An 11,371-nucleotide genomic window follows, 5' to 3' on the forward strand; every position below is an offset into this window, starting at 1 on the left:
ATGTCAGCATTTTTTAACAGCTACAGGGTATTTTTTTATATGATGTGTCACAATCAGCTCTCTGCTGATAGATATCTAGGTGGTTCCTGATTTTTTGGCTTAATGAGTAAGCAAGATCATGGTCTTTATCCCATTGGACTGAGCTCTATAGGGATGGGGCCCTGATCTAGCCACTGATGCATTGTAGTCCCAGCTCAGTGCCAAGGATGTGGCATATGCTTGCTAGAATGACTCTGGAATGAACGAATGGAGATGATCTGAATGAACAATAATTATTAGTTTGACCACAAAGATAGGATTCTTCCTCAAGCCCCTTAGACAAAGGGGCAGATGGGCAGTGAGTAGAGCCCAGTGGTTTAGACCCAAATCAGAGTGGATTTAAATCCCAGCTCTCCACATGTGTGACTTGAGGCAGCTACTTAATCCCTCCTTGCTTCAGTGTCCTCATCCATAAAATGGGTACAATCATTGGCACCTGCTTCATAGGGCTGCTCTGAGGATTAAACAAGTGAGTACATGTAAAAGTCTCAGTATGGGCTTAGCACATCCGCACTCATTAAGTAGTAGAATGTGATCATCTCAAGTCGTTCTAGTTGTAAAAAGGCAGCAAAGATGATGCCTTTTATCAGGTGGTGACATAGAAACCAGGTCCTTCTGCCTCCTGCTTTTGTGGCGATTGTTGGTTTGATTTGCTTTTGTGGTGCCCCTAAAGAATCAGCTGCCCCCTTAAGGAGAGTATTTATACTCAGAGTCTATCGCCATGGAGACAGTCAACAGTAGGGAATCCAAGATCACATCACCTCTCCCTGGAGGCTGAAAGTGGACTCTCAAGGCCCTTTTATTCTGTGAAGTTAGTAGAGTTTCATCTACTACCACTCCTTCTGACTGATGAAAAGAAAAAAAAAAAGGCATCCCAAACTCAGCAACTTCATAACATCTCCCACCCCCGAAACCTTAAACTGTGTTAAGTCAAAGAAGCTTGGGGCAAATCCTTACCATGCAGTTTCTTACTGCAGTAAGTCCACAGTCATTCTCCACTCCGAGCTGGAAGATTGAGGCCAAGTATTCAACCAGAGTGCTCACTGGAAACTGGTTGGAGGAGAGGAAGACGGTAAGAAAAGAGGAGGTGGACAGAGGGCTCAGAGGGAGACGTGGTAGGGAGAGGGAGGAGTTAGGACATTATTATTTTCAAAGGGCCATAGGCGACTGCATCTTAAGAAGGTGACACTGTGCTATACATAGAGGAGCTACGTTCAAGCAATCATCAAGGCCCCTGTTACAGCTTGAAAACATCATAGCACAGATGTCAATATGGTTGTGCCTTGCAGTTCCATATTCAGTGGAGTGTTTCTAGGCATCCAGTGTTCCCTGTCCCTAATTCCACTGCACCTTGATTTGAAGAATGTCTGCTCTCCCTGGGCTGGCCCTTCCCAGGATGTGTTACCTGCCAAGGCAGGCTTGACACTCCTTGTGTTGATGTCCAGGGATGAACTGCTGTTCTCTGGCACCTGTTATGCAACCTTGCCCTGCCTGTGCATTTCAGCTTTCACTTTCAAAACAGAACAAATGGGCTTTTGGTGTTCCCATGTACCTTAAAGGTCATCGCAAAATACTTTGCCTGAATTGACCTACTTAAAATAGAATATCTTCATTCGTGGCAATCAAGACTGACCCACTTAAATTTCTGCAGAGACGTCTAGACATCCTCACGTCTTCTTGGAAAATAGGCAAGGGAAAGAGGGTGAGATAGAATCGGCAGCTTTGATGCAAGTGCAGGGAAGGTTGATGGTGATTTCTGTGAACTGGAAAAGGCTGTTTTCATGGGGGAACCTGAACATTTACCACCCCTCTGGTCAGATGTGGCTTTTGGCCAGTTTTAGCTCTGACTGCACTTGGCTTTGTTTGGGGAGTAGGGGCGTGTAATCCAAGGGCAAGATGGACTGGGTGAGCTATCCCTTCAGGCTCCTGTGGGCAAGGCAGTACCCAGGGATATTATGGACTGGTCCAATGCCTAGAGGAGATTGCATAAAGAGAGCAGAGTTGGAGTGATGTCAGAAAGATGGCAGACTAAGAAGCTCCAAGTTCCTTGTTCTCCCATGGAAACACTTAAAAAGCAACTATAGCCTAACTGAAACAACTATATGGGAGCTCTGCAAAGCAAAGGTCTATAGCAAAAAATCAAATGCCCAGTAGAAAAAGCCACATTCAAAATAGTAGGAGATTCCATGGCATTTTTACTTGCCCTTTCTGCATTCTCTCCCCAGCACAGTGTGGTGCAGTGTGGGGGAAGCAGTGGCTCAGCTCCCAGTTCCCTCCCTGGAACCCAGAGGGAGTGGAGCAACATTGTAACCTGTCTGGAAGCTGCCTGAGGGATTGGTCTCTGTTCTGCCTAACTCAAGAGACCAGACAGGGAAAAGTGGGTAGTTCATACTTTAGGCTAGGAAGAGCTTGAAAAGCAGCAGTGGTCACAGTTAATGAAAGCTGCCAGGGGACTACAAACTTGCAAATGTCTGGGGGCAAGAAATTATAGGTAGAGGAATGCAACAGAACATCGAAGGCTCTGAGAAGAAGCCAGGGAGAGACTCCTCAGATAATTAAGACATTTTAAAGCAGCCATGTACACAGGGGAAATAAAAAGTGTGCACATGCATGCGTGCACACACACACACACACACACACACACACACACACACACACAGGCCTAAGGAGGATGCATGCTCATGTTCAGAAAAGTCCTGAGAAGAACTTAAACCTCCATACCTGGCTGATTCCAAGGCTCAGAACATGCCCTGGTACTTAGTGGAGAACTTTCCTTGAGTGGAGCCAGTCTGCAAAGACTAGGAGAGATGGCTGTGTTTTTCAAGTGCTCAGTGTTTCAAGTGCTCAACAAAAAAATCATAAGGCATACAAAGAAACAGGAAAAGATGGACCACTAAAAGGAAGAAAATAAAGTGGCAGAAATGGTCCCTGAAGAAGCACAGGCAATGGAAGTACCAGAGAAAAACTTTAAAAAACCTGTCTTAGGGGCTTCCCTGGTGGTGCAGTGGTTAAGAGTCCACCTGCCAATGCAGGGGACACGGGTTTGATTCCTGGTTCAGGAAGATCCCACATGCTGCAGAGCAACTAAGCCCGTGTGCCACAACTACTGAGCCTGTGTGCCACACTACTGAAGCCTGCATGCCTAGAGCCCGTACTCCTCAATAAGAGAAGCCACAACAATGAGAAGCCTGCGCACCTCAATGAAGAGTAGCTCTTGCTGGACGCAACTAGAGAAAGCCAACCAACAGCAACTGAGACCCAACACAACCAAAAAAAATAAATAAAGTAAATAAATTTAAAAGAATTAAAAAAAACCCCACCTGTCTTAAATATGCTTAAAGATATAAAAGAAAATATGGACAAAGAATTAAATGAAATTGGGAAAATAATATACAAGCAAAATGAGAATATTAATGAAAGATAGAAATTATGAAAAGGAACCAAACAAAAATAATGGAATTGAAAAACTCAGTAACTAAACTGAAAAAAAATTCACTAGAGACATTCAACAGTGGATTTGAACAAGCAGAAGAAAGAATCAGAGAACTTGAAGACAGATCATTTGAAATTACTGCATCCAGGGAGCAAAAAGAAAAATGAATAAGAAAAGTGAACAGATCCCAAGGACTTATGGGACAACATCAAGCTGACCAGTATACAGATTATGGGATAAAAGAGAGAGAGAAAGGGGCAGAGAGATTATTTGAAGAAATAATGGCTGAAAACTTCCCAAACTGGAAGAAAAGATATGGATCTACAAATCCAAGAAGCTCAATGAAGATCAAATAAAATAATCCCCAAAGAGACCCACACAGAGACAATTATAATCAAACTGTTGAAAGTCAAAGAAAAAGAGATCATCTTTAAAGAAGCAAGAGAAAAATGAATCATCACATACAAGGGAGCCCTAATAAGATTATCATTAGATTTCTCAAAAGAAACCTTGTAGGTCAGAAGGCAGTGGAGTGATATATTTAAAGGGGTCAAAAACAGTAACAACAAAAACCCCCACCCCACTATCAACTGAGAATACTGTTTTAACCAGCAAAACTCTACTTCAAAAATGGAGAAATTAAAACATTCCCAGATAAACAAAAGCTGAGGGAGTTCATTACCACTAGGGCTGCCCTACAAGAAATGCTAATGGGAGTCCTTGAAGTTGAAATGGAGAAATGCTAGACAGTAAATTGAAGCCATATGAAAACATAAAGACGTCTGGTAAAGACAAATACACAGACAAATATAAAAACCATTATTATTATAATTTTGGTTTGTAATCCCACTATTTTCTACATGATTAAAAAACCCAGGTATATAAAAATAATTATAAATCCATGTTAGTGCATACACGGTATATCAAGATGTAATTTGCGACATCAATAACATAAAATGGGAGAGGGCAGAGCTGTAAAGGAGTGGAGTTTTTATTAATGAGTTAAGGCAAGTTAGTATCAATTTAAAATAGATTGTTACAAAGCACAGCTAACATCATACTCATGCAAAAGAATGAAGTTGGACCCTTACCTCACACCATATTAAAAAATTAATTCAAAATGGATCAAAGACCTAGATACAAGACCTAAAACTATAAAACTCTTAGAAGAAAACATAGAAGAAAAGCTGCATGACCTTGAATTTAGCGGTGATTTCTTGGATACGACACCCAAAACATAGGCAGCGAGAGAAAAAAATAGATAGATTGGACTTCATCAAAATTAAAAAATTTATGCACCAAAGAACTCTATCAACATTATCAACAGAGTGAAAGCAGGATCTTGAAGAGAGATATTTGCACATTCATGTTCTCAGCAGCATTATTCACAGGAACTGAAAGGTAGATGTAATCCAATGACGAACGAGTGGATAAACAAAATAGAGCGTGTACGTACAATGGAATACTACTCAGTCTTTAAAAGAAAATGATGACACATGCTACCATGTAGATAAAACTTGAAGACACTATGCTAAGTGAAATGAGTCAGTCACCAAAAGACAAATACTCTATACTTCCACTTATCTGAGGTACATAGAGGAGTCAAATTCGCAGAGACAGAAAGTAGAACGATGGTTGCCAGGGACTGAGGGAGGGGAGATTGGGGAGCTGTTGCTTAATGGGGACAGAGTTTCAGTTTGAGAGGATGAAAAAGTCCTGGAAACGGAGGGTGGTTGTGGTTGCACAACAGTGTTAATGTACTTGATGCTACTGAACCACACACTTAAAAATAGTTAAAATGGTACCTTTTATTATGCATATTTTACCACAATGAATTTCAAAAAAAAATCAACCACAAAAATGTGGAAGAGTGAGCAACAAAGGAGAAAGAGAAAGGGAGGAGACAAGCAGGAGGGAGGAGCAGGGAGAGAGAGGAGAGAACAGAAACAGAAGTGACCATGAGATATGGTCAGATGACACCAAAACAGCTTTCTCAAGGGCTCTTGGGGGGGGTGCCAAGTCCCTGAGCACACTCCTTTTCAAGTACTGGAAGGGAGGGGGGCACAATTAAGCCTGTGTTGTGCAGGATGCCCGGGGTCCATATTTACCCTTTTTCTGCCCAGCTTCCAATGGTTGGGAGCTGAGGGAATACAGCAGAAGTTTGAGAAGGGGCATCACAGAAACTGTCCTGAATATTTGGTCTTTTTCAGTTCACCAAAGCCACTGAGAAAACACCCCAGACCATTTATAGAAAAGAGTATATCCCCTTCCCAGGCCACAGACCGGATCAGATCTCCAGGTGGTACAGCAAGAGGAGAGTTGAGGTAAGAGGGCTCGGGACCCCCCACTCAGGCCTGACTCCCTCCCAATGCTCAGGAGACACTAACAGCCAGACTCTTTCTAGATCCATTTCCCTCTTAGAAACTCACGAGTAACCTCATTAAATACCCTCCCCAGCCAGAGGGCTGCCAATGTCACTTACCCTTATTTACTGGGTGGACAGATGTTAATCTAATCTCAAGCTGGTAGCATTCCCCTTGGCTGGTATCCCAGCACTTTCCTGGGCCATTTCCCCCCTTCCTTCACGCCTTTCCAACAGGGTGCAGGCAAAGAATATGGGAAACAAACAAAGGTAAGTGTTCAATTAAGGTGAATGTAGTCAGGAATCACACAAAGTACTCCAAAAGTTAAGTGGTGGTGATGTTTGAACAGACAGTGTTTGTAGTAGCTATGCCCGAGCGTCCTGTTCTTTTGTATGAAAAGTCAAGGACCGTTCAGTGCACTCTCACTTGTTGGGTGCCTGTTTGTGAGTGTGGCTGTGTTCCAGGCTTTCAGAACAGGGAGCAGGGCACTGCAGCCTCAGAACATGCCTTCCACGCCCAAGACCAGGCATTTGAGACATTTATCAAATTAGGTGAGAGTGTGCCAGAGGCTCAGAGATCCTGGCCCTTCCAGGAACAGGAGAGAAAGCCTCTTCCTAGATCAGCTCTCATGGGTACTTCCCACCAGGTTCAGCCTGGAGAGAATAACCTTGTAGGTGCTCACCCACTGGGTGCACAACTATGCCTGTCCCCACCATGATCTGGGTGTTCCCCCAAGTTATTTCTTCTGCCAGCCTGCTGCTCATAGAGGTGATTTCCGTCCCCTCACTCCCACCCCACACAACCCTACCTTTGCCTAAATTCAGGGTGGGGGCAGGGAGGCAGAGAATGAGGGATGGACATCCTTCAGAATGGAGCAATTTAGAGCTGGAAGAGACCCAAGGGATTGTCCAGCTCAGCATGTTCATTTTCAGATAAAATGTGCCCAAGGGTGGCGAGTGTCCCGTCTGAAGCTGTGTAGCCTGTTGGTAAGGGACTGAACAGGGGGCTGCTCAGCAAATCAGGAAATCAAGCAAAAAGTCTCCTCAGATCCCTTTTTACCACCTGCCAGAGTTGACTCTTCAACGTCTGCATTTGGGGATTCATGTCAGTATAAACAGTGCCAGATGTTCAGTTCTGTGCTAGCATCCCTGGACCATGATGGCATCTCTGGTTTGTGCTGTCATGTCTGGGTCGCACTGCATGGTCCTCGGACCGTGCTGATGCTTTGGTGCTGCCAACCGTTAGCACTAGTGTGCACTGAAGACACAAACATACTTGAATACAAGGAAGTCAGAATTAGAATCCACAATCCTAACCATCCCCTAACCATCAATGTACATGAGACATTTAGCCTAGCTCTCAATACACCTTTGGTGCCTTTTTTTTTTTTTTTTTTTTGTGGTACGTGGACCTCTCACTGTTGTGGCCTCTCCCGTTGCGGAGCACAGGCTCTGGACGCGCAGGCTCAGCGGCCATGGCTCACGGGCCCAGCCGCTCCGCAGCATGTGGGATCTTCCTGGACCGGGGCACGAACCCGTGTCCCCTGCATCGGCAGGTGGACTCTCAACCACTGCGCCACCGGGGAAGCCCCTTGGTGCCCTTTCTTAAAGACATTTGTTGTCCCATCACAAACCCTGATGAGGGATAACCACACATACATAGAGCCTGGATAAAATTAAGATACCTCCTCCAACACATACACAAAATAGAACCCAGCAATTGGATATTCATTTCTAGGGATTCTGTTCAAATAGCCTGTTTGTGTGCTAAGGACACTGGAAACAGCATCACTTCCACATCGCTGCTTCAGTTCTGTCAGCTCCTCTGTGTGCTTCAGCCTGTGCTCCCCTACTGGGACAGCCTCCATTTCCATCTCCCTCCCCACTTTACTCTCCTCCCTTTGGCAAATGCTGCAACTGCTCTTCAAATTGACCATGGATCAATGGAGTTTTTATCCCCTAAGCAGGTGTTTTAATCATGTTTTTTATCTTCTGTATTTTACTTTGATATTTTAGGGGTCTTGCTAATCCTGGAGAGGCTGCCCCTCCCAGGGTTAGCTAATTCCTAGGGACAGTAAACAACTTGCCTGCCATCATGCCTTTCAGATGCAAACCAACCAATCCAGAGACCATCCCTCCAATCACCTCCTTTATCTAATGCTCACATGCGAGGCCAATATTCCCCATTCCAGGCCCAGGCAGTGACAACCAGAGACACCCTGAATCTATTCAAACTGTGCAATCCTATGCTTCTCAAACATGCCTACCCTGCTTTGCCCATTCCTTTGTTGGAAAGCACAACGAAGGCTCTGGGCCATGTTCTATCTTCAGTCCTTCTGCCTCCTGACTGACCCTTGTGCTTCCCATGTGGTCCTGTGCGATGTGACATGCCCCCTCCTCTTGGGAATTGTAAGTGATAAACTCTTCTTTCAAAGGCAGTTGTCTCTATGTCTGTCAGCTTACCGTACCTGATCAAAACAAAAATCTTGTGTGCACGGTCAAGATAGCTGAGAACCCCTCCAACTTGCTTTCCCTGACCTTGGAAATATACTCCAGACACCTGGTGATGTGGACCTTGGGAACCCCTGCTTAATGTCTGTGCCCATCCCCTTTGTCTCCTTCTGGCCTTGTGATCTGACGGATTCATGGAACCACCACTTGAAATATTTGGTGCAACCAGTGTTTTTTGGCCATAGTAGGTGCAGACCTCCCCACGACTCCAGACAAGAGGAGGAACATGGGAATCCACATTATCTTCCTTGTAAATCAGTCCAGTCCTCTAGGATTCCCTTTTAGGGCCAAGAGGATTTTCTTCGGAAAAGCACTGATTCAGGCAAACGTCCCAGAGTCGGGAGAACATGGCTTTCTTCTCCCTGTAAATAACTCCCCACCAAAGAAATCACTCCCTGAGTTGCCAGCTGAGGGAGACATAAATTCTTTGCAGGAGAAGGCAATTTATGGAGCATTCTCTGACTCTTCCCATAGTAACTGATTGAAATAGAAGGTGCAGACGTCAGGCTCGGCATTTAACATCTTTCACTTGCCATGGAAATCGGCACTTGGAAGGATGAGACTTGAGACAAATCAAAGGGGGTAATTTCAGATCATCAGGGCATGCAATGAGATGGCTCGGACTCTCCCTATTCAGCTGGGCATCCTGACTTTCATTTTACTGCATCCCCCTAGCTCGTTCTCGGGATGAGTTGTCTTGGCATAGGCTGGGAGCTCCTCACACAGAGAGCTGACTGCAGCTGAGGTGGGATGTGTGTTTGAAGGTGAACTGCGTCATGATGGGCAGACAAGTGTGTTTCCTGTTGGTGGCTCCCAGGGCTCAGGCAGCCACACTCCCACGGGGGCCCCCTCTCCATCAGCACCACAGATCTCCATGGCACAGCCAGGTGGATGCCTTCCTCTGATTGGTAACATGTGCCCTGTGTCTGTCCTTCCAGGGGCTCCCGTACAAACACCTGATCACCCACCACCAGGAGCCCTCGTGCCACCATCTGATCAGCACGTACGACGACCATTACAACCGGCATAACTATAACCCAAGCTTGCCCCAGCTCCGCACGTGGGATAGACATAAGTTGCTGTGGCTCCCAGAGAAAGCTGACTTCCCCCTTCTCGGTATTTTTATAATTCGGGATCGCCTCCTTTATTGGGCTCTAAAGGGTTCATAGCTGCATAGGGCTGAGGTATGCCCACCTGGTGCGGAAGAACCTCACAGGTGACTCAGACTCCAGAAAAGCATTAGAATGAGAAGATAGGGAAAGAGTCCTATTTACCCTCCAGGTCACCTGCCCTCTCCCTGTGTTGCTGGATGATGTTGCTGTGTGATGAAACTGTCACCTGCAGCACCGTGTTTACCTGGAGCACAGGTGGTGGGGGGCAGCGTCACTGCACACTCAAATCCATCATCCATTTCATAAATACTACTGAGTAATCCCCAGGTGCCATGCCCTATTGTAGCATCTGGGGACACAGCAGTGACAGATAGGGAGGAATTCCTGCCCTCAGAGAACTGACACCCTCATGAAGAGACAAAGAAGACATCATTAATGAATAAGATAACGTAAGATCCAGTGCACTGCACCGGGACATGCGGTATGAAGAAAAGAAAACGGGTAGCGGAGAGAAAGTGAGGCCGGTATATTGATTCTCATTGGGATGGGATGACAAAGGATGGTCTTTCTGGAGGAAATAACTGAATTGAGAAGGAGGGAGCCGTGCAGGAATTGGAGGGAAGGACGTCCCAGGGGAGGCACGAGCGAGTGACAAAGCTGCTAAGCAGGGGTAGAGGAAGGCCAGGTAGGGGCTCACAGGCCACAATAAGGAGTGTGGACTTTGTCCTTCCTTCAGTAACAAGACTTTGCACAGATTTACCAGGAGAGTGCCTTGATCTGATTTACATTTCAAGCTGCCCCTGTCCTTTGCACTTATCTTTTTGTGGAGAGTGAGCGCTTGTCACAACGCATTACTTTGCAAGGGTTTCTCTCAAGGTCACTCTCGCAAGCTCACGCTGCTCCCTTCCCTACTGGGGTGGGGCAGTTATTATCCAGGAACTGATGGGGCCACTTTCAATCAGGTCATGGGGCTGAATTTTCCAAGGCTTCTCACAGTGTCTGGTCCCTCTTAGGTACACAAGGAGCAGGCCAAGCCCTGAGGCTCTCGGGGGTTGGCAGGACCACCACCCTCCTGCAAGCCTCCTTCTCCCCTCTGGTGCACGGCCAGCCTAGCTCCCTGGTACGGCAGCCTGGGAGAACCTGCAGGGTCCAACCAACCATTCTCCTGTCCCATCAACACTAGCCTCCTCCTCTAAGCCCTGTTCACCCAGACTCTGGTTTGCCTTGCAGCTCCCCCTACAAACTACGGACTCTATGAGCAGTTGAAGCAGAGATGGCTCCCGTCACCCGAAGCCACCTGGAGGGAGCGCATTTACATTTCTTCCTGCCCCAGACCACCTTCTGGTGCTATGTCGCAGCGGGAACATGCAATTCCGGGGCCTCCCCCTCGCCTGCAGCCTGTCCCACACTCCTGAGAACTGCCACCCGATCAAGCACAGGTGGAATCACATGGAGACCCACCACACCGTCGGACCTGCCAGACAGCAGGCGGCTGCACATACTTCCAGAGTTTTAAATCAGGCCCATCTGAGTGGCCCTTGGAATCATGGTCTGTGTTTTATACTTTCTACCCCTCCTCCAAACCCACAGGTTCCTTTCTTTTCCAGCCCACAAATAAAGCCCTTTGACACAAGGAGTGTTATGTATGTGCAGAAGACAGACCTGAAAGTCAAGAGTAACTGGAAGAACCCATAAGTTCCCATATTTCACACAAGGGGAAACTGAGGCCCAGAGAGGTAATATGACTCCAAGTTCTCACAACTCGGTACATATCCTCTAGGAATGTTTGTTGAATGAATGAGTGACATGAGGAATGGGGAGTAGAGGAATGTTGTGGTAGAAGACATAAGAGACAGCTGACATGGAGCCGGCGGGCCTCCTCGTGCCTCCCGCACCATCCATTCATCCCAGATA

At 46.3% G+C, this 11,371-nt stretch overlaps 1 protein-coding gene across 1 annotated transcript; it reads left to right on the top strand.

Moving 5' to 3' along the window:
* Window positions 1–787: 787 nt before the first annotated feature.
* Window positions 788–11,092, top strand: C1H1orf158 (chromosome 1 C1orf158 homolog). Its single transcript, XM_032609661.1, has 4 exons — window positions 788–1,111; window positions 5,683–5,796; window positions 9,284–9,461; window positions 10,688–11,092. The coding sequence occupies exons 1-4, from the start codon at window positions 998–1,000 to the stop codon at window positions 10,870–10,872; spliced, it is 591 nt and encodes a 196-aa protein (XP_032465552.1). The 5' UTR covers window positions 788–997; the 3' UTR covers window positions 10,873–11,092.
* The last annotated feature ends 279 nt before the right edge of the window (window positions 11,093–11,371 follow it).

Source organism: Phocoena sinus, chromosome 1, assembly GCF_008692025.1.
Source record: "Phocoena sinus isolate mPhoSin1 chromosome 1, mPhoSin1.pri, whole genome shotgun sequence".
Lineage (NCBI taxonomy): Eukaryota > Metazoa > Chordata > Mammalia > Artiodactyla > Phocoenidae > Phocoena > Phocoena sinus.